Below are 22,967 nucleotides of genomic sequence, written 5' to 3'. Positions count from 1 at the left end.
CTGGGATGATTGAGTTGGGGTTGTTCCTGCTTTGGGCAGGGGGTTGGACTTGATGACTCCTGAAATGTCTGCCAGCCTTAGGATTCTATGTCTACCCCAAGCTGTGCACTCAGGTCCTAGTCCAGCTGGGTTTTTCCTGCTGTTCATTTGACGTGATGGAATTAACTCTGTGGGCTGCTGGAGACCAGGCATCTGACTGAAGGGTTGAATTGGCATCCCTCAAAAACAGCTTCATGTCCCCACTACACTGGCCATTGGCCCTTCTTACCTCGTTACTGGTCTGAATCTTTCCAGGTCAGTCTATCCTGCCAGCGAAATCAGCTGCTGTTCAGCAGCCAAATGTGAAATAAACGGGTGGTCTCAGTCCAGGTCCAAGTGCCCACGTTGCCCTCGTCCCCAAAGAAAGGTCACCAAGCTAGCAAGCTTTGCTTGCAGCATTGGGCACCTTTAGTTACTGGCACAGAGCCAGAATTACCTGCTCCCCTCAAGAAACTTTTCATACCGAAGAGTCAAGGCCCATCTGATGAGAGCAAGAGGGGATCTTGTGCTGCTGCTTCCTGCCCCGTACCACGTCTGTCGATAAACGTTGGACTTTGGTCTCTGGGATGGTCCGTTATCTTAGTTTAATTAGCCTGAAATTTACTTTTTAAAAATTTCTTTGCGGACACTTTAGCCTAAAGCCTGCAACTTGTGAGATCAGTCCTCCCAAGTGCAGTCTGTTGTTAATCCAGAGACGGAAAAACCCCTTTTTTGCACTGGAGAGAAACTCTTCTACACCATGTACTCCAGATAGGAAAATCATTCATTCAGGCTTCACAGCTGCTCTGATCACTTGGGGAGAACTTAGAATCATAGAATCATAGGACTGGAAGGGACCTCGAGAGGTCATCGAGTCCAGCCCCCCGCCCTCAAGGCAGGACCAAGCTCCACCTACACCATCCCTGACAGATGTCTATCTAACCTGTTCTTAAATATCTCCAGAGAGGGAGATTCCACCACCTCCCTTGGCAATTTATTCCAATATTTGACCACCCTGACAGTGAGGAATTTTTTCCTAACTTCTCCCAGGAATCTCAGACATTGCCCTGTTTCTTTTACAGATCTTTTGGGCAATGGGTGGAATGAATTCCTCTCGACACTAAGAGGTGAGTACCAGACCCAGAGAGTAAGGGTCTATATAAGCTGAATGTCATGGGTCATTTCGTTTCTTTCAGGCCCCAATGAAATGGCTTGTCTGGAAAACTAAGTTTTAAAACCTTTTCTTTTGGTTAGTGTCCTGTGCTCGTTAACTGCTAGGATCCCAGACATCATGACTTAGCCTGCTGGGGAATGACTGATGAGTAAAGATTAAGTAAATATAGATGAATGATGAGTAAGAGGGAGGTGAGGTTTCCAGCTAGCGTGTGGAGGTAAAACCCAAGGAAGGGGTTGAATTGGTTACAGTGGTGTGAAAGGGGACAGGGAGGAGAAATGGAACAACATCAAAGAAGGAAAAACTTCCTGACAAGGAGCCAGGTTGTTCTCTCAGGAGAAGTGATAGAAGCCCCATTGATGGGGGTGTCTAAAGATATGCCAGGCAATAGAAAACACACTGCAGTGATCAGTTCTGCCTTGGCAGGCAGATGGGGTAACGCTGGCTATAGAAATCAATGGAGAACATAGGAGCTTTTATTAAACACACCTCACCAAGTGAGGGACTGACCTGTGAGGTATGTCGGGAAGAGCCATCTGCAAACTACAACCCGAGGAATAGTTATGTCTCCCCGTTGAAAACATGCCAGAGCAGTTGTGGGTGGCAGAAACCCGCGTGCCATCGGCAGCTCGGTGGCTTGGTGGTGGTGTCACGGGCCATGCTAAGTTCTAAGGTGTTACATTCAACAGGAAAAACGCTCTAATAAAGGATCACTTGAAAGCAGAGTCAGGGAACCATGGCGCAGGGGAATCCCAGCTGTGCTGTGGCCTCATGCTGGTTGCTCTCCCTGGACCGGAATTGGGAATCTGGGTTGGCCCTGTTGCTCGCGGGACAGCAATAGGCAGGGAATCATCGGCTGGACAGGACTGGGGGTTGCATTTCAAACCAGGGCCCTGGTCCCCACCGAGTAGAATCACCGGGTAGGTAGTCCGAGCACTTGGGTTCAGGGCTGAGCTCAGGGACAGTTCTCCAGGGCGTTGGGCGTAGTTATACCCAGCAGAGAGGCAGTGGCAGTAATTGGGGGTATGATGTAGTGCATGGGTTCCCAGACTGGGGGGGGGGGTGTGTGTGAAGAAATTCCGGGGGGTGGGGGGGACAGGTGAGTTTTGCTGGCCCAGTCAGGTTTTTTTTTTTTTTTTTTGCTCAACAAGTTTTGCTGCTGGGGAGGGTGGGGCGTGTGAGGGTTTTTCAAAAAGGGGGCAACCACTTGTTTGGGAACCACTTGTAGTGCATAGCGCACTGGACTTGGGGTGCTTCATCTGCTTCTCCTGCCCTCTCTTTGGCTCCGGGACGGTCTCTCCCAAAGAGTCCGTGCAGCACCTGGCGCCAAGGGATCCTGGCCCTGACAGACACCGCTGTGAGACAGGCGGTGGTGATCAGCTCACGAAGAGCAGCCTGAAGAAGGGACGGTGATGGAGACAGGGCCCCTCGATTTCTGCGGCAGGCTGGGGTACAGTGAAAGATCTGCAGCAGCTTTTCTTCTATTTGGAGGGGGGGCCCAGTGGGCAGTGATGGGAGGAGGATCATGCTGCTGATGTGTCCTCCAGATCTCCCTCCTGTCTGGGCGCAGGCTATTGTTTTGGTTGGTATAGGACAACCCCAAGAGCGGGATTTGTGTGCGTCTGCTTCCTATGGGCTGGGCTGTCCCCTTATTCACCAGGGGAGGTGAGTCAGACTGAGGCATTCCTATCGGGAGTGTCTCAGGTAAAGGAGCTGATAAAATCACTGGGGAAGAGAAAGCAGCGAAGCACACTGCAAAGCCAGCGGCAAGCTCCCTGCAGGCCTCCCGCCTTCTGATCTGCTGTGTCGTGTCGTCCTGCGCCAGTGGGGACAGCCGGGGGTCCCCAAAATGACTTTGCTTTGGCTGCTAACCCTGAGCTGTTTCAGTGTGTGTCTCCTCCTGCCTGCAGCCATCGGTACCAACCAAAGAGAAGGTGAGACTCTCACGATTTAATCTTCCTGCTTTCCTTAGGAAACGAATTCCACTTACAAACCCCCCAAATCTGCACTGGTGAAGGGGGCCTCAAATGACCTTAAGTGCTACAGAGCCTGCAGGTGAGATAGCACCGAAGCGGTGCAATCTCACTCCTCCTCCCCGGGGGTTTCTCAGGGACGCTTGTGGATGGGAGTCGTCATGTTTTGGTGGGGAGTAAACATTAGATACTATTATGGGGGCTCAAATATCACCCCAACACTGCTTGGATTACTCTGGGACCCCTTTAAGTCACATGCAGGCGTGTAACTACTCTGTTGCTTTCTCTAAAGACTCTATTTGAGAGGGTTTTGGGTCTTGAACATGCTAATGACAGTCTGCTGTAGTGTATGAATCTAGCGCTTCAGTAGCCCAAAGTGTTTGCAGCAAAGGCAATGCCAGCCCCGGAAGAAGTGTGCCTGTTTGTTTTAGTAACGCACTGCAGAATTCAGAAGGGGGCGGGGGAGATTTGCTTTTCAGAATGTTTTGTTGGACCGAATCTGCACACCCATTGTTTGCACAGGAACGTCTGTGCAGTTACCTGTTGTGACACGACCTAGCCAGTAATTTTATGTGTTGCAAGATACTTTGCATGACGGTGTTGGTGGAATATCTATACCTGTTTAAACGGGTGATTGTAACCGGTACTTTGACAGTGCCACTATTTATGTGTGTGTGACTGCGTAACGGTGCGACACTTTGCCATTATAGTGTGTTTTGCTATAGTGTGTTTTGTTACATTGTATTCTATTTGTATGCAAGGGCACAAGGTGTGTATTGACGCTGACTTCCTGGACCACCGAAGCAGGTCTGACTTTGTATCGTTTACAATGGTGTGACAGTCACTGCTTCTGCCTGTTTGTGTCTGACTTGAGTGTGTGATGTATGTAATGACATGCTGCTAAGTTTGTGTGTAGATAGCTTCTTAACATTGTCAGGATGAGGCAACATCTCTGACCCCACTGATGAAGATATGCTGCTCTGCACATTTCATGTTTGCCTAAATGTATTTGTGGTGTTTTAATACTAGGTGTATACATTGGCTTGGAAGGGCCTAGAATTGTAATTATTTTTAATGTAAATGCACCTAGCAATGATGGAAAAAGTAAAGGAAGAATGACTGAAAACCATCCTGAATAGTGAAAACCATCCTGTTTTGCAAAAACCAGTCTGATTCGTTTAAGATACAGAACTAATCCAATTATTAGAATGGAACTAATCAGATTATATGTGAAACAAAAATCTCTCAATAAACCACCATGGTTCCTTTTCCCTCTTCCTGAAATAAATGAATCGGTGCAATGAGATATTCAGTTTATGTGGACTTTGAATCCATCCTTGAACTCATGAGCCTAATTCACCTACAGTAAACTTCCTGAGTCGGTTACTCAAAGGCAGCTCAGTTTTACTGTTGCTGGTACTGCCTCTGCTACTCACGCACAACCATTAATATATTTACCTCTTTGTGTATCACTGAACGATTGGAATCAAATGAGCTGAATATGAAATCGCATGTAGTTACCGAAGATCAGCCAGCTCGGCAGAAGTAGCTGTAATAGATGGGTAAGCTGTGAGGGAGTCAAGTACAGGCGGCTGTCAGTTTCTTGGTACTGCAGAATGTCACGCAACGACTGTATGCATGGTAGGCATGTTCACAGTGATCTGGGCAGGGCGTGCAAGGCTGTGCACTAGTAGGGCACTATTTTTTTCCACGTGCCATTAGATGTGATGGTGCGAGTTCTGTGTCACTTGTGGCATGTGCCTGTTTCTCAGTTAGCTGGGGGTTTCTGGGAAGTGACGTTTGCCTGCACCCCTGTGAGTGTTGGCTCCAAAGACAGAGATCTGGGCTACCTGCACCTTGTATCTGGTAAAAGCATTTTTAGGTGGGAGAAACGTCCTTGGGTGTCTCAGGACCAGGAGTGAGGTCAGATGTGTGGGGCTCAGCAGCCTTTGTTATCCCTTCAGGCGGGGAGAGTTTGGCACATGGGTTGGAGGTGCTCTCGTTGTTAGGGGACAGGGGACGAAAAGGAGGCTTTGGCAGCTGGAAGGGATCTGAGTGCTGGATACCGGTGTGTGTATGTGGGGGGCAGGGCTGGAGGAACGGATTGGATTTGGGTGCTAGCTGCCAAGATCTGAGCCCACAGCCTCATTGTGCTGTGATGGGGTTGGGTAGGAGGCCGGCTGGGCTCGGCCCAGGAGAAATACAGCGCTCTCTGCGACATTATCCCAGCCAGGTTCCCAGACGTCAGGCTGGCCTAGAGAGCTCAGACTTGGGCCTTTGACCGGCTGAGGCCTGGGAAGCTCCACTGGTTCCGCCCAATGCTCTGTGTCTGCCGCTTGGAAGCCAGACAACAGTGACATCTCTGCCATGTCTCTCTAGTTCTGGAGGGAGCCAACATAGAGCCCTGGCCAATCAGAGAGGGGCTTAGAGGGAGCCAATGAGAGAGCAGCTTGTTGGGGAACCCCCGTATATAAGGAGCTGCTCAGCAGAGCAGAGGGCAGTTGAGTCCTGACCGAGAAGATGCAGGACCAGTCCCAAGAAAGCACCTTAGAGAGAGCAGTGCTGGGCAGGTTCAGGGGACCTAGAGAGAGGGAGGCTCTAGCCTGGCACCCGACAGGCTGCAAGCCTTCATGCAAAGGCCAGGAGGGTGTGAGGGTTGCTGGGGAAGTGGCCCAGGGAGCAGGAGGCAGGGAAGGGAAAGTGAAGGAAAGCAGGACAAAGCTGCTGCCAGAGGGTCCCAGAGAAGTGCGTGGGCCTGGATACCCCTCCCCCCTTCCTCCTTGCACAGCCCCTAGCCACGCTGAGGAGTGGCTCTTATGGACTGTGGCTTGCCCCTGAGGGGAGGGGCTAGTCTGGGGCTGCAGTTGGCCTTGGAGGGGGGTGAGAAACCGAGGAGTGGGCCCTGTGCGAGGGCAGTGTCCTGAAGAGGGCACCGTGTGCCTGGGAGCAATGCAGGCCCGGACTGCGAGCAGGAGGAGCACTGGCCAGAAGGGGGCGCCCTGTTGGGGACAGAGCTAATGCCCAGTTGACCATTCGGTACCAAAGCGATTTGCAACCCAGCACCGGCCAGAGCTGGTCTCCTGGGCAGCGCCGCTCTGTCGGCTGGACGTTCGGGCAGGTCAGGTGCAGTCATGTGGAGAAGCCTGTTCTCCCCCACTCCTCACTCGCGGTCGGGGAGAGCTCTTCCGAGCTTGCCTCCTCATGGCTATGTCTACACTGGCACCCTTTTCCGGAAATGCTTAAAACGGAACAGTTTTCCGTTATAAGTATTTCTGGAAAAAGCGCGTCTACATTGGCAGGATGCTTTTCCGGAAACGCACTTTTTCTGGAAAAGCGTCCGTGGCCAACGTAGACACGCTTTTCCGGAAAAAAGCCCCGATCGTCATTTTCGCGATCAGGGCTTTTTTGCGGAAAAGACTACTGTGCTGTCTACACTGGCCCTTTTCCGGAACAGTTTTTCCGGAAAAGGACTTTTGCCCGAACGGGAGCAGCATAGTTTTTCTGGAAAAACACTGACAATTTTACAGTAGATCATCAGTGCTTTTCCGGAAAAGCAAGCAGCCAGTGTAGACAACTGGCAAGTTATTCCGGAAAAGCGGCTGCTTTTCTGGAATAAGTGGCCCAGTGTAGACACAGCCCATAGGCAGAAATGTTCTGTGATCTGTTCACTGAAGGGCTGCTCCCTAGAAGGGAGGCAGGTCTCCCAACCAGCAAAGCGCTAATGTGGATGCCGGCGAGACAGCACCGAAGCAGTGAGATCTCTATCCTCCTCGGTTGTTTCTCAGGGACGCTTGTGGACGGGAGTCGTCATGTTTTGGTGGGGAATAAACATTAGACACGAATATAGGGGCTCAGACATCACCCGAAGGCTGCGCTGTTTCATCAGGAGCAGTGACAGCCCGGATGACACTTGGGGCCCTCTTTAAGTCGCATGCCGGCGTGTAACTACTCTGTGGCTTTCTCTAAAGACTCTCTATTTGAGAGGGATTGGGGTCTTGAAGATGCTATTGACAGTCTGCTGTAGTGTATGAATCTAGCCCGTCAGTAGCCCAGAGCGTTTGCAGCGAAGGCGATGCCAGCCCTGGCAGAAGTGTGCCTGTTTGTTTTAGTGACGCGTTGCAGAATTCAGATGGGGGGGAGGGGAGATTTGCCTTTCAAAATGTTTCGTGTTAGACCAAATCCGCACACCCAGCGTTTGCAGCCGTGCTCTCCCCTAGAGCTTATTCCAGCAGGAGAAGTCCCGTTTAACCAGTCTAATAGCATCTATGCTGGGGTGTTTGCCAACACAGCACAGCTCATCACACCCTGACTGATGTAGCCATGGGTGCTCAACTCCCTACTCCACCCCCCCATCCCTTCTCCCAGGCTCCTGCCCCACCTCTTCCCACCCAGTTCTGCCCCCTCCTCCGAGCACGCCCTCTCCCTGCTCCTCCCCCTCCCTGTGCCTCATGCGCTGCCCTGAAACAGCTGATGGTGGCAATCAGTAGGCGCTGGGCGGGAGGGGTGGATTTGATTGGTGGTACATGGGGTGGGCAGGAGGGAGGTGCTCATGGGGGAGCTGGCTGTTGATGGGGGCTAAGCACCCACTAATTTTTTCCTGTTATCCTGGAGCACCGGAGGAGTCCGCGCCTGTGCACGTAGCTATGCTGGCAAAAGCTAGAGGCAGAGCCCTGGCCGGAGACCCCAATAAGCGTGGCTGAACGTGTCTGATGTCAGTGGTATGGTCATCTCCACAATAGCTTGGTCGTAGGCAGCAGGGAGCCAGTGACGGGGGGAACTTGCCAGGCTTTGCCTCCACGGGAGGTCGATGCTGGGGAGACTGATCTCCTGGGGGTTCGATTTCGTGGCTCTAGTAAGGATCAACTGCTGACCTCGCCCCTGTTGACTCTGGGACTCCACCGGGTCGCAAGGAGTAAGGGAAGTCAATGGGGGAGTTTTTCCCATTGACCTGCCGCAGTGGGGACGCTGGGGGTGCGTTGACTCCAGCAATGCTAGTCACATAGCCGGAGTGGCATGTCTTAGTTTGACTTCATCCCCTAGGGTAGACCTGGCCTCTGGGCAGGGTTGATGCTCAGCTGTTATGACTGACGGTGCACAGCCTGACTTGGCAGGTTTTTGTGTCTGGGGACTGGAAGTCACTCACTGGCTGAGAGAGAGTCACAGCTTTGTGTGTGCGGGAGGGGGGACCGGGTAGATGTGGGTCTGCCAGTGAGCAAAGAGTCGCTAGAGATCGGAGCGGGGAGCCCTTCGGAGCGCTGGCCTCTCGTGGCAAGCCGGAGCAGCGCGCAGGGAAACAGAACGTTCCCCGGGAAGCGCGCACAGCTACAGACACGTTCCCAGTGATGTCAGCGTCCTCTCTTCAAAGGCTGCGGTGGGGCGGGAGAGGCGCTGCACGTCACGGGGTCTGGCTCGCGCTCCCCGGCTGGCGAGGTTTCTTGGCTTGAAGGGGTTTTGCGCGCGACAACGCCAGAGAACCGGTTGCAACGTTTCATTAATGCTACAGAGTGTTCGCCAACAGTTACCGCATTTGGTAGCAGATAACCCCTGGCCTACCTGTCTCCAAAGCTGCAGGACCCCTGGCCGGGGGTGAGCTGAATGGGGGCTCTCAGGCTGCCGCCTCCCCCTCGCTTTCCCCGGGGCCGTGCACCGTTGCATGTTGAGTGCGTCTCCATGGAGTCTGTGGCTGCAGTTTAAACCTGCAGGAGGCAGGTCAGCCCCTCTCTGGCTGGCTGGAGACAGGTGGCGTGTTGGGGCCTGACGCCAGGTGGGAGGGCAGGGAACGAGCATGTGGCTCGGCCCTGTCTTCCCTTCTCCAGCCTGCTGGCTTGCTGTCGGGGCTTCTCACCCCTGTCACAGGCCACAGCACAGGAGTCAGCACCATGTGTGTCCCGAGCGGGGGTGGAGGGAGCTGAGAGCAGCTCTCCATGGAGCACAGGCCTCGAGGGAGCCAGGACAGGTAGGGCTGCTCCCAGTGTGCTAGCTGCTGCCCCGGGCTGAGTGCGGTCTGCAGGGAGCAGCGATGAACGGTGCGTGCTGCTGCGTGGCGCAGAGGGTGCGCTCTGCTCCGGGTGCTCTGGCCGCATTAGCAGCCCCGGGGGGCCTGTCCAATGTGCGCGGAGGTCTCGGGTGTTTGGGCTTCCGGTGTTGTGTCCGAACCCGGAGCGTGCTGGCCACCAGCCAGGCTAACCGTGCGGGGAATTCTGCCACCGATACCTGATCCCGGGCGTGTGAGAACAGGGGTACGATTCCTGAATACGTCATTCTTCCCAGCTGCTCTGAGCGGGGGATGCGCCTCAGTGTCAGCCAGCACATGCCTCCGACACGCATGCCAGCTGCGACCCCCTCGGCCCACTTTCCTGTTGCACCCAGTACTCCCCCTGCAGCAGGCCCTGGCTAGCAGCAGCAGCAGGCCCGCAAGTTGCTCTAAGGGGCACAGCAGCCTCGTGAAGCAGTCGCCCCGTGGGCGTCCCTGAATCCGGTGTCAGTGCACGAGCAGCTGCCCTGCATTCTCAGCGAGTTCGGAAGAGCTGGTGCAGACTCTTCCGGGTGGGTGGGCCTGGCCGCGGTTGCAGACTGAGGTCATTGCGGCAGGGTGACAAGTTTTATCTGCCTGGCGAGCTGCGTTCTGTCCCTCGCTGCTCTTTCCTCTCCGGTTTGCATCTTTCCTTGTGAGCCTGGTCCTCACGCAGGGCACTGAGCGCACACACTGTTCCTTCCTGCAGCGGGTGGCCGTGTGCTGGATGTATTTCTGCCGTTGCCCCCCTTATGTCCTAGCAAATAACGACGCTCTCCCTGCTGTTTGTCACAGAAGTGCTACAGAGGGTGGCGGCAGCCCCTGTCCAGGGTGCGGGCTGAGCTCCTAGACCAGGCACAAGGCAAAAACTGAGCTGGGCTAGGCTGCCTGCCCGCCTGGCTCCTAATACACTTTAAATGCAGAGCCCCAGTGGGGGTAGGTCCCAGACCCAGTGTGAGCCAGGACTGAGCCAGGCTGCTAAACAATTTACTAGCGGGGGAGGGAAGATATGCTTGTATTTTATAGCATTAACCTATAAGCTTTTGCTTATCGGTTGATCAACTACACTAATACGTCCCTAGAATAAACTCCACGGTCCTTTTCCTTGAGTGGAAATGGGGAGGTGGGGGGGGGGGGAGAGGAACCCAGGGGCACCCTCTATTTTGGGTTCCAGCCCAAGGCCCTGTGATAGAAGCTGCCTGTGTGAATCCTCGACACTTGCTATAAGACAGCTCCAAGACCCCATGGCTACTTCCCCAGCCCCTTCCTTCTCCCCAGTCCATCCTCCTAGTGTTCACTTGTTGTCTCCTTTCCACCTCTCCCAGTGGCGCCTCCCTCAGTCCTCTCCGCAACACGCGCCCCAACTGCAGGCAAAGCTTCTTTTATAGCCAGTCTGAACCGGCTTTCTTAATTACCCCCAGGGGTCCTAATTGTCCTAGGCTGGCCTGACTGTGCAGGGCTGGTCAATTAGCCCCAGGTGTTCTTCTGCCCCTGAAGGCTGGTTCTAAACTAACCCCTCCCTGTTACTCAGGGAACAGAGATCTCCTCAGTCTGAGGCTTATACATCTCCCCCCTCCCCCACACACTACTTTTTTATGGCCTTCTGCTCTGACCCTGTCACCCACATTTATAAGCTGAGTCCCCTCTACACTCTGGAATGGCCCATCACAGCCTTGTCTTCTGCTCTTTCAGTCTGTGACTGCAATGGGAAGTCCCGCCAGTGCATCTTTGACAGGGAGCTGCTCCAAGAAACAGGAAATGGCTACCGTTGCCTCAACTGCATGGACCACACAGCGGGCGTTCGCTGCGAGCAGTGCCAAGAGGAGTTCTATCACAAGCGGGACGGAGAGGCCTGCCTGCCCTGTCACTGCAACCCCAGAGGTACCTGAGCAGCTAGGTGGGGACATGGGAGGAGGGGCATGTCCGTGAGGAAGGGGGGCTGGGCTTGACGGGATCAAATCGAACCGCTGTCCTGGAGCTGCTGTGTGTCGCCAGTGAGAACAATTCCTGCCTCATTCTGGTGGATTAAACTGAGTGAATCCCAAGCTGCGTCTCTCCCAAACGCTCTCTGTTCCAGCTAGGCCAGGCCAGTTGTGGGAAGAAGATAGACCCTGGGCCCGCCCTTGGAGAGGGCCCCTAAACTGTGGCTCTGTGACCTGCCGCGCCACTCGGGTTCGAAGTGTGGCCGGGCCACACCTGAGTCACATCAGATCACAAAGTCCCCCCTTCAGATTTGGCCTCCTTCCCGCAGGATGTCACGTGCTGCCAGGCCAAACCTGAGGGGGGCTGCGCCTCCATGTGCCTGAGGGGAGAGGCAGCAGGCTCAGCCCTGTGGGACAGGCGCGATATTGGCAGGGTGAGTGCAGGGCACGAGGGCTCAATTTCAGAGTTTGCCCCCAGCCTCCAAAGAGCTGTGTGCAGCCAGATTCTGCTGGGACAGTCACGCCGCCGGCGTCCCAGTTGTCAGCAGCTCTGCCATGCTCTGAGGCCAGGTCTACCCGGGGGGAGAAAGTTGAATCAAGATACGCAACTCCAGCTACGAGCATAGTGGCACTGGAGTCAACGTACCTTAAGCTGAATTTGTGCAGCCTCCACGCTGCAGGTCGACAGGAGAAACTTTCCCATCAACTCCCCTTTCTCCTCGCGACCCCACGGAGTACCGCAGACGACAGAGGGCAATTTGGCGGGTCCTTCCTAGACCCACTAAGTTGAATTTCTGAAGATCAGTCTCTGGAATAGGGATGTAATAGTGTAGTCAATTAACCAATAAGCTTTTGCAACCCCAGAGCTACCTGAGTAGCTAGGTGGGGACATGGGAAAAGGTGGGGGAGGGGCTGTAGACTACATGCATTCCCCCCGTCTCCTTGCCAGTAAATTTTTTAGCAGACTGGTCAACACCCGGGCTCAGTCCTGGCTCGTGCCGGGTCCGGGACCTACCCCCACTGGGGTTCTGCATTTAAAGTGTATTAAGAGCGAGGTGGGCAGGCAGCCTGGTTCAGTTCCGGCTCATGCCAGGTCCAGAAACTCAGTTCCCCACCTCATCTGAGACAGGGGCTGCTGCCACCCACACTGCTGCCTCTGTATCAGAGGCAGCAGTGCACTCCTCGAGAGGGTGGCCAGAGTGCACTGGCTGCCGGCCCCGCCCCCTGAGACTATAGAGTAGTTGAGTAACCAATAAGAACTCATGAGGTTAATCGACTTTTCAATTAACTGATATTTAACATCCCTACTCTGGAGTGTTGCTCTATGGGTAAGTGTAGATCTGTCTTTAGGGAGCTCATGCAGCTGAAATCCTCCTGGAGAGTGAATACCCCGTCGTTGCAGTAACAGCCTCCTTACTACCCCTTTCCAGCGTGGGGGGAAGGAATGGGTCCCACCTATCTCAGCAGGTCGCATCTTGCAGCAGCTGCGCTATCTGCAGTGCCTTTCCCCTGTACCGTTTTCATAATACGGTATCGTAACCCTGCAGGCCAGCGCGAGGTGTTCTGTGGGCCTGGCTCACAGAGAGCGAAGATCCAAAATTAATTCACCCCATTGAATTAGTATGAGCTCTTGCCAGTTCAGGTCCAGCAGACGTGACGAAATTCATGGCGAGGGCCCAGAAGAAAGGATGCTCTCGAACCACCCCCTGCCCCCTTTGCTGGGCTGCCGTCTCAGTGTGATGACTTGGGAGGTGCTAATTCATTGTTCATTTCAGGCTAAGTTTGCTGAACTTGGTGGCTAAAACCTGCACCAGAATGTCACCCCTGCCATAGATTAACGCACTTGCGATGGAGAGAAGGACTGAGCGAGAGCAGCTCAGCCTTGCGAGGCACTTACCCTATATGAAAAAACACACAGCCTGGGGTTGTGTAGCCACACAATGAGTCATGGGAGTTCATCACCCTTGAGCAATGGCAGTAAGAACATAGATCTCAGGGAAAGCTTTGGTGGCTAGTTCCAGGGCAGGCCTGGCGTTCGAGGAGCACACAAGATAGTAGGCTGCCTAGCAGGGTGAGACCAGAGCGACTGGTTTTCCCTTTCCCTCTTCACTCTACCGTCTGCCCTATGTTATAGGCTCTTGGGATAACTTTTAATGAGCTGTGTACCCTAAAGCCCAACGATCATCCGGGTGCACAGGCACGTCCTGTGAGTGGGGGATGCATAATCCTGTATTAACGTGCATAAAATCGCCTGCAGCTTCCAGCAGGTAAAACCTGCCCCCTGGTGTGACTGCATTAGCTTCCCAGGGTGTTCGCTGCCTGGCCTTTGTCGTCGCATGCCCTGCTGCGCGCTGCGCTCCATCTCTGGGGCTTCCAAGCCTCTGAGCCGCTCTGATCAGCTGCCGCTTCTTAAACTCAGCCTGGCGCTGAATTAAATCCCTCACGGCCACTTGTGACCGTCATGCTGGCTCTCAGCCCACAAGCCCTTTGGACCTGTCACTGCTCTGTTCGGGGTTTCACCTTAGCAGGGTGACGGTGCGGGACCATTGGGTGGCCGTTCAGAGGTCTGCATGAAATGCATTTGCTGGCCTTCATCCAGAGACCACTGGACATCACACAAGAGCTTAGCCAAAGGCCTGGACCTCGATGAGCCCTGATCCCGGACCCCAGTTGCCCCCCACAGTTTGCAGTATTCAGCATTCTCGCAAGAGGCAATGGATTAACGAGGTCGTGGAGGGGGCGGCATAGTTCTGTTCCCACGGGTGAAGTATGATGTCTGGGGATGGGAGGTAATGAGCAGATGCTCCCTATTCTGTTGTACCTGTTTGGTGGATAAACAGAAGACTTTCCGTCACCAAAGTTGCGGTCTGCTACTTCTCCCTAGCACTGCCACCATAGATGGCGGGTGAAGGCCCAGCGGGGAAGGCAAGCCCCAGCCCCACCCCTTCCAGATGAGATCCCACCCCTTCAGTAACCTTCCCCGCCCCCCACCATGGGGCCAAGCTCCACCCACCCTAGCCCAATCTTTCCTGGCCAGACCACCTAGAAGGCTGGGGCTGCTGGCCATGGCTCCAGCCTTCCTGGTGGCTGGGGAGTGTAGGCATTTTTTGGAAAGGCAATGCTCTCCCTTTCCTGCATTGTCCACCTCCCATGACTGCCACTTTAAATTAGGAAATATTAGCTAAAAAACACGCAATGTAAATGCCCTGGATGCTGTTTATGGCGCACTGACACATGGCTGCTCCTTCTTGTGACGAGGGGGGATTCACAGTTTTGAGATCTCGAAGGGAATCCCAACCGAGGTGTTTGCCTTGTCACGGTGATTATATAGCAGGGAGGGATGTCTGTTGTTTAGTTCTGACGTGCATAGCGCTTCAATGACAGGCATAGCGCGACTTTACCATTTAAGAAAGGCCAGATTTTTCTGCACACAGAAAATAGTCTAGACCATTTTCTGTGTGCAGAAAAATCTGGCCTTTCTTAAATGCTTCAGTCGCACTATGCCTATCAATGAAGCGCGGCGCGCGTCCATTTTCTGCAAACATATGTCAGGTTGTCTTTTGTTAACCTCTCTGAATTTCTATTTGGCGTTTTCTTCCTTTTGTTGGTGTGGGTTGAAACTCAAGGAGTGGCAATATGGCTCCCAAGTTGTCTAGGAGGAATGGAAACCCGTGTGCACAGAGAGCGCCCTGTGAACACGGCAGTGTGAACCTGAATCTCTTCTCTACTGCTGTCTGTTCCCCTATGGCCCAAGCAGGCGGGCAGGACAGGGAGTTAGTTAGCTGGGGATAGAGAGCGACAGTTCAGAAAGACGGTGTGACGTGATAGCATGCAGGCAGACTTGGTCAAGCATCCTGGTCCAGACCCTCGGTTGATGTAGATTGTTGAGCGGCATTGAAGTCAATGGCATGACACCTGTTTATGATCTGCCCCAGGGGAACCAGTTCTAGGATTACCTCGCGTGAATAGGACTGCTGAGACTCTTTGCCCTTTAAGAGTCTGTCGCCTGCTACCACAGTTTATCCTTTGCACGCTGTCGTAATCTTTTGTGTGGGGATCATAGCAGTTTCCACGGCCAGAACTAACACCCCACGCACACACACTGACCTCATGAGCAGCCCCGCCCAGGTACAAAATCAGCGTCTGATCTGCAATCTGCAAACATGGTTTGTGAGTAGCCACAGATCTGCTGGGCTCTGTGGCTGGAGGAATTAGCAGTAGAGGTAATGGAGATATTAATACTGCCTTCAGCCACTTATCTCGGGTATCCCCGATACGGGGGAAATGACTATACAGGAGTGCAGGGGTAGTCGAACTGCAGCTTGGGTTCTTTTTTACACTTACTGTGCAGCTCTCAGTGATCCCCATGTCCCCCCATTCTCCACCCACCACTCTTGAGGGGGAGCGTGGGACCTTGCAGCAGGCTGGTGGGGTAGGTGCTTCTGCTCATAGGAAGGGGGGTGGATGCCCCGGCAATTGTGTCCCAGTTCTTGAACTGCTGAAGATTGTCGTACTGTACACAGCGTGGAGGGCCAGCACATCTGGCCACACCTGCAATAGGATAGGATCAATAGGGGGTCGACTTTTTTTCCTGCTCATATTTTTCTGCCGGGCCCCCGTGGGCGTTAAATTCCGTCAGGATGTTGGCAACTTGAGAGGGTGCAGAGATGGTGAGACTATTGAATTCTATGCTTCTCTGCTTCCCGCAGGCTCCCTCGGTCTGCAGTGTGACAACCACGGCCGGTGCAGCTGCAAGCCCGGTGTGATGGGCGACAAGTGCGACAGGTGCCGGCCGGGATTCGACTCCTTCTCAGAGGCTGGGTGCGAGCCAGGCCATCCGGCACCGTAAGTACCGGGTAGGGGCCAGGCTGGCCTCTGCAGCACACTGCGAGCCTTTGGGTGGACCACATGGTGACTGCAGACCGTTTATTCATGGGAACGGTACAGGGTGTTTGGTAGCTTGACTCCCCCTTCCCCGTGATGGGACACAGGCCTCTCTCTGGCCCTTATTCCTAACATGGTGGCCATTACCATTCTAAAAGGGGCACATGCTGATCATGAGGACAGAAAGTGAAGTGCTCATTAATAACACTCCAGTGCACCTCCATGCCCTAACGTTAGCGCCCCCCCCCCCCCAAGGACAAGCACCTCTGACATTCACAGGCCCTGAAGGCCTGCAGTTGCTTATTCAGACCCCTCTGGAGTACAGAAACCTCTAAGACAACATGTTCAAAGCTGATGGAAACAAATGTTTAGATGCAATTAACCTGTGGAACTCACTGCCCTATGATATTGCAGAGGCCACAAATTTAAGTGTAGTTAGTTGTTTGCATAATCAGAACTTGAACAGCTGCAACAAATACATGAAATGAAATGAACCTTTTGGGTTTCTGTATGGCATTCAGCATAATGGTGTGCTGGTCCTGAGCAGAGCCCCGAGGCAGATAAATAAAACAGGGACATGTGGGGTCATGCTCCAAGGCACAACCCAGACTGGAAGAGACAGGAGTTAGGAAGAAACTGCCCCCATGGGCAGGTTAATCCAGAATTGTCCTTATGGGGTTTCTCGTGTCTTCCTCCCATATGTCTTGTGCTGGCTACTGTCCAAGACTAGGGATGTAAGAGTAGTCAAATAGTCAACTACCCGATAAGCCTAGGCTTATTGAGTAGTCGAGTTGACTACTCAAATTCCCCCCCCCCCGCTGCCTCTATATCAGAGGAAGCAAAGGTGGGGGGAGGAGCAGGAGCTGGTGGGAGGTTGACTAATCGAGTAGTCAATAGAAATTCCATAAACTACTCAATTAGCTGATTAATTGAAATGTAACATCCCTATCCGAGACAGGGTGCTGGACCTCAGGGCTGATCCAGTGTGAAGTGAGTACATAACCCCCAGGTTGAGAGCAAGCATCAGGAGCAGTGACCAGCTTGCTGTGTCTATATTATTAAGCAGGATGGAGTCGCAGCTTGACAGGGGCGAAGCTGAGAACCACTGCAGTGTAGGGCGGCCCCGCTATAAGTCGCCCCAGTACACGTCGGTTCTGCGCTAAAGTCGTTGGCTCTGGTAGGAACTGATGCGCTATAAGTCCTCCCATTCTCTGTTTTTAAGTCGCTGGGAGAAAAAAACAATGTTCACAAATGGAAGTCAGACGTGGGAAAAAATTCCCCGCTTTAAATTGTTTCGCTATAAATCTGAGGGTTTTTTTTTAACTATCTTGGACTTGTTACGAGGACGGCCTGTATGGCAATTCCTGTGTTTCTAGTATGTCACCTTGTACCACTACCGTCGATGGGCCAGGTGTCTACTGGGCCATGTGCATACCGGCTGTTTCCATGTGACTACGGTAGTTGAGTGGAACTGGAAATTAGGGATGTAATAGTGCAGTTGATTAACCAATAAGCAAAAGCTTGTCGGTTAATACTATAGACTACATACATTCTCGCCCCTTTCTTGCAAGTACATTTTTTAGCAGGCTGGCCAGCAGCTTGGGCTGGGTCCAGGACCTACCTCTGCTGCGGCTCTGCATTTAAAGTGTATTAGGAGCCAGGCAGGCAGGCAGCCCGGCTCAGTTCTGGCTATTACTGGGTCTGGGAGCTCAGCCCACCCCGGACAGAGGCTGCTGCCACCCTGGGTTCCTGCCTCTGTATCAGAGGCAGCAGCGCAGGGCGACAGGCAGCCGGTCCGTGAGGGGAGCTGGTTTTTAAACTGGCTCCCCTTGCAGACCAGCTCTCACCTGGCACCCTGCGCTGCTGCCTCTGATACAGAGGCAACAGCACAGAGTGGCAGGGGGCTCCTCGGGAGTGGGGCCGGAGCGCACTGGCTGCCAGCCCCACCCCTGGAGACAATAGAGTAGCTGAGTAACCGATAAGAATTCATGAGGTTAATCGACTATTCCGTTGACTGTTGTTTAACATCCCCACTGGCAATCAGCCCCAGACGCTTTCTTTCCTCCTCAGGAGTGCTCAGTGTGACTGTGATCCAGCCGGTGGCACAGGGCGTTGTGTGTCAGGTCGCTGCGTGTGCAAGGCAAGCGTCTCGGGAGAGCGATGTGACAGGTACGTGCCTGAGTCCTTCACTTCTCCAGAGCAGGCGCTAAAGGTCCCCTTCCAAACACAGACAGCCGACCCAAAGGGCTCTGCCGATTAGCATGTGGCTCTGGGGCGGGGAGAGCCACCTCCACAGTGTGATTTCTCATAGAATCCCAGGGCTGGAAGAGACCTCAGGAGGCCATCAAGTGCAGCCCCCTTCCCAAGGCAGGACCAATCCCAATTAAATCAACCCAGCCAGGGCTTTGTCAAGCCGAGACTTAAACACCTCTAGGGGTGGAGATTTCACCACCTCCCTAGGGAACCCAGCCCAGTGCTTCACCACCCTCCTAGTGAAATAGTTTTTCCTAATATCCAACTTAGACCTCCCCCACTGTAACTTGAGACCATTGCTCCTTGTTCTGCCATCCCTCACCACAGAGAACAGCCTCTCCGGAACCTCCCTGCAGGAAGTTGAAGGCTGCTCTCAAATCCCCCCTCACTCTTCTCTTCTGCAGACTAAACAAACCCAAATCCCTCAGCCTCTCCTCATAGGTCATACGCTCCAGTCCCAAAGCCAGTTGCCGCTCACATTTCCCAGAACCCAGCTATGCCCTTTGCCCTCAGGTGTTGTGCCAGGTCTGTGGCTTTAAGGGGCTGCCACTGGGGCCACAGCCTTCTGTGTTTTTCCCCCAGCCTTCCCTGGGTGGAGAGTACCCAGTGTCTCTCTGCCCCAGGTGCCAGGTCACTGTATCCTGAGGCACGGCATTAGCATCACCTGGCACAAATAGGAGCAAGGCATTGACTAGACAGCAGGGCCTAAGAAAATCCACCTTTCCTGATGGGTGTGTGAGGGGAAAAAATGTCCCTGGATGTGAGCCAGTGCAGAAAATTACAACGTCCATAAAATCACCTCCACGTTCCAGCAAGATAAGCTCTTCAAAGCCAGTTGTACCACCACACACCCAGCAGGGAGCTATTACTACTCCCAGCCCTCTGGAGCAGAGCCATGTTGAGGCAGGTGAAGCTGCATAGCAAGATCCACCCCAGGCCTGCTGAAGTGTGTTCCTGGGGTACGTGCTGTGTTCCAAGAAGGACAGAAGGCTGGTGGGCGAGTCTACCTCAGCGTGGGTGAATCTTCCCCCAGCTGTGCTGGATCACACGTATTTATAACGAGCCTTTGCACGGGGACCAGGTTTTTGCAAGCACTCCGCCCCTACAATTGGTGCCCAAGAGCTCGGCACCCACCATGTGCTTTAGAAATGTTGACCTTGGTTGGGGTCTCTTGAGCTCATTAATATGGGGCTGATTCGCTGGGCCTTTGGGAAGAAACACCTTGTGGCTCGCTAGCAGCTGGTTGGTGCCAGCGGTGGGTTGTGGTGGAGGAGCCGTGAGTGGATTTGCACATGGCTAGTATGAAAGCTTCTCTGTGCGGCTCACTTGCACACTCGATGTTCTGTGTGGATGTGAAATGTACCCGGCAGCCCAGCGGATTGATACCGTCTCTTTCCCAGGTGCAAGCAGGGCTACTATAATCTGGATGCAAAAAACCCCGAGGGATGTTCCCCGTGCTTCTGTCATGGCCACTCCACCTCGTGTGCCAGTGCAGAAAATTACAACGTCCATAAAATCACCTCCTCCTTCCAGCAAGGTAAAACCTTCCCCCGGTGCTCGTGTGACTGCGCTGGCTTTGCCTCCTTTGTGTGCGCTGCCTGCTGGGCGGCTGCAGCGCCATTGCCTCCTGCCCTGCCCGTGTGTGAATGTCCTTTCACGGGATCTCTGGTGGGGATGGAGAGACTGAAATCCATCCCCGAGTGAGGCCCGACCTACTATGACTCGGCGACTGCCCGGCCTCCCTTCTGGCCGCTGGCTCTCCCCATCCCATGGCGCTCGAGGGATATTTCTCTCTTGCGTTTTACTGAGGCGCATGGAGAGCAGCACTTGAGACCTAGGCAGATATTTCCTCTCGTGGTTGGAATTGTTACCTCTCAGGCCTTGCACTGGGGGCAAGGGAGAGGGCAGCCAGTTGTTTATTTTTAAAGCAATCCGCGGTCCAGGTCGCAGCTGGTGTCCACGTGAGACGTCCGCGCGCTACACAGACTAACACCCTCCAGGGAGCTGTCGCAGGGTCTGGATTTATTAACTCGCAGGAGACGTTTATTTGGAGCCGTTTCAGTCGCGTGTCCCCTTGCTCTCATCCGAGCGCCATGTGGCTGGCAGTTCTCACCTAAGGCCCTTCCTCGCGGGCTGACCAGCAGATCACAGAAAGACGTGTCTGAGGGCAAGGCGAACATAACGTCCCTCCCATTCCGTCCTCCTGCTCTTTGGCCGGTGATCCCTGCTGTCAGCCCGGATCGCTCCGGTACGGAGAACTGGGCTGGCGACTGTTACCAAGGCGGTCACTAGTGCACAACGTGAGGAAGTGGGCAGACCGCCGCCTGGGAGCATGCCAGCGTGCAGGACGGACGTGACTGACGATGAACGACCTGACCGCAGAGTCCCAGACAGCCTCTCCTTTGCTTCCATTTCCTGCAAAACGGTTGAATTTTACCTTTCTAGATGCCGAGGGCTGGAGAGGAGCATATGTGGACGGGTCCCCTACACCGCTCCAGTGGTCTCCCCGCCATCGGGATGTGTATGTTACAGCCAGGAGACAAGAGCCCACGTTTTTCATGGCACCAGGTAAGGATGTGCGTGGACAGTAGGAGATGTGTGCATAGGGTTCCACGTGTCTGGTATTGAACCGGACAGTCTGTTATTTTCGCTTCCTGTCCAATAAAAAATTGCAGAAAATACCAGACCCCTAAAATGTCCGGTACTTTCTGATTATTTTTTTTCCCGGCCAGGAGGAGAAAATCCCAAGCTGTTCGGCTCAATACAGAGGCAGCCTGGCAACCCTAGTGATTACCGGGGAGCTGTCTGGCCCAGTGCAGGGAGGCAAAATGGCAGGCCGCTGCTGGCATGTTAGGGCCAAAAAGCCTCACCACACGGTTTTTAAAGGGACCACGGTGTGTGTTTGGGTTTTTTTTTTAACAGCTCTCGGGATCCTTGATTGATTGATTGATTTAGCTCAACAAACTTTTTCCTGGCGTATTTTTGTGTGTGTGTGTTTGTGTTTGGTGTTTTTTCTGAAACCATCTGGCAACCCTATGCACACAGGGGAGCAGCCAAGGAGGAAGCACCGTGCAATGAAACTGAACGTGGCCAGCCCCACCGATGGGGGAGGATAAAGGGGGCAGCTGCCTTGGGACCCATGATTCAAAGGGACCTGGAGCTCCCAGTTGCTACTGTTGCTACTGCGGCAGCAGCCGGAGCTCTAGGTCCTGCGGATTGCTGCCGGAGCGCTGTGCCGCACACTCCGTGCAGCTCTGGGGACAGGGAACGCCATACTCCAGGCGCTGTGGAGAGCTGGCTGCCCCGGCCCCCCCGCCCTGGCCCCCCAGGGGCTGTTGGCTGCCCCGAGCATGGCAAAGCTGTCACACAGACCCCTCTGCTTCATGCCGTGGTGCCCACTCCCCGTCACGGCTGGGAAATCTAGCGAGAAGCCCACCCCAGAGCCGTGGTTCTTCAGCTTTCTGGCTCACGGCCCACCCCACTCAACGCTGCCCTTTCCGCGGCCCACCGCCCACGGTGGCAAGATGGCTGCGGGGTCGGGCAGCCCTGAGCCCGTGGCTCGCCTGCAAGATGGTCGCAGGCCACGCTTGGAGAACCGCTGCCCTAACGCAAGGCCGGCTCAGCCTTGCCACCTGCTGGCTGCCTGGGGCATTGGCTAATTCACGCTGGCTGCAGGGAGCTGCCCTTCTTCATGGCTCTGTGTTGGGTGAAGGGGTTGGATTTTGCAAGGGAGGGAGTTTGCTGATCGCACGGGGGAAGGGGTGGGCTTCTACTGGCTGTGCCTGTCTCTGGCATGACCATGTGAGCTGGCAGGGCCTGGCGTGTGAGGCTAGGCAGCCCTCTGGGGTCTGGGAGGCATGGTTAATGGAGGGAGAGAAGCAGGGAGGGCAGTAATTATCCCTGGAGGGAGACAGGAGTGTTTGAGGGGTAAGGGAGTTTGGGAGGCTCTCTACTGGGGCAGGTTTCAGCAGCTGGGGGGTGGGACTGGGCCAGGGCACTTGCCACTGGAGAGCTGGTAAATGCCATGTCCCCTGATTCATCACTCGGGCTGGTGGTGGAATCAGAGCAGACGGGATACTGGGACCTTCCAAAATGTAATCTTCTGTCTGGGTAGCCCCACATGTAGCACGTGCCCGGGGCCGGCTCCAGGAATTAAGACTTTCTCATGGGAGGGTTTGACCCTTTAACCTTCTCCCTCTGGGCCTCTTCCCTTCACAGCCAGGTTCCTTGGGAACCAGCAGCTGAGCTACGGCCAGGTCCTGTCCTTTGATTATCGCATGGACCGAGGGGGTCGTCGTCCGTCTCCCCAGGATGTGGTCCTGGAAGGAGCTGGCCTACGAGTCGCTGCCCCCCTTGTGCCTCACGGGAAGATGCTGTCCTGTGGCATCAGCAAGACATATGCGTTCAGGTAAAGCAGGAGGATGCGGGGGGAGGGGGAGAAGGGGGTGCTCTCACCCCTCAGTGACTGCAGACATGTGCCAGAGTCACTGAGATTTCCTGGTAACCCAGCTGCCAGACACTCCCCGCCCTGCCCAAAGCAGGTAGATTCTCTGTGCTGTAACGTGTTGGGCCCTTCACAAGCAGGAGCAGCTGCATTTTGGTTCCCAGAGCATGAGACCATCTGGAGGCCATGAGGCCGGGCACTTAGTCAGAGGGACCTTAGGCTGGGTTGTTGATTTCAGTCTGCTGGTAGGTCTGTCCCTCTGCAACCCCTTGAGTAATCGTGGGAG

At 54.3% G+C, this 22,967-nt stretch overlaps 1 protein-coding gene across 2 annotated transcripts in view; it reads left to right on the top strand.

Annotated features, from left to right (window-relative positions):
* The first annotated feature begins 2,855 nt into the window (after positions 1-2,855).
* LAMC2 (laminin subunit gamma 2) overlaps positions 2,856-22,967 on the top strand; it is a 36,093-nt gene continuing 15,981 nt past the window's right edge. The window contains exons 1-7 of one of the 2 annotated variants that reach the window (XM_006126919.5): positions 2,856-3,126; positions 10,871-11,059; positions 15,810-15,945; positions 18,055-18,153; positions 19,638-19,774; positions 20,683-20,805; positions 22,456-22,645. In XM_006126919.5, coding sequence (XP_006126981.3) covers positions 3,042-3,126; positions 10,871-11,059; positions 15,810-15,945; positions 18,055-18,153; positions 19,638-19,774; positions 20,683-20,805; positions 22,456-22,645 — 959 coding nt within the window. In that variant the 5' untranslated portion in view covers positions 2,856-3,041. Of the gene's footprint in view, positions 3,127-7,757; positions 7,884-10,870; positions 11,060-15,809; positions 15,946-18,054; positions 18,154-19,637; positions 19,775-20,682; positions 20,806-22,455; positions 22,646-22,967 lie in introns of those variants that run through there. The other variant, XM_075936784.2, reaches the window with a different exon arrangement.

Source organism: Pelodiscus sinensis, chromosome 9, assembly GCF_052426305.1.
Source record: "Pelodiscus sinensis isolate ZL-2025 chromosome 9, ASM5242630v1, whole genome shotgun sequence".
Taxonomy (NCBI): Eukaryota; Metazoa; Chordata; order Testudines; family Trionychidae; genus Pelodiscus; species Pelodiscus sinensis.
This window is presented reverse-complemented; position numbering and strand designations above follow the sequence as displayed.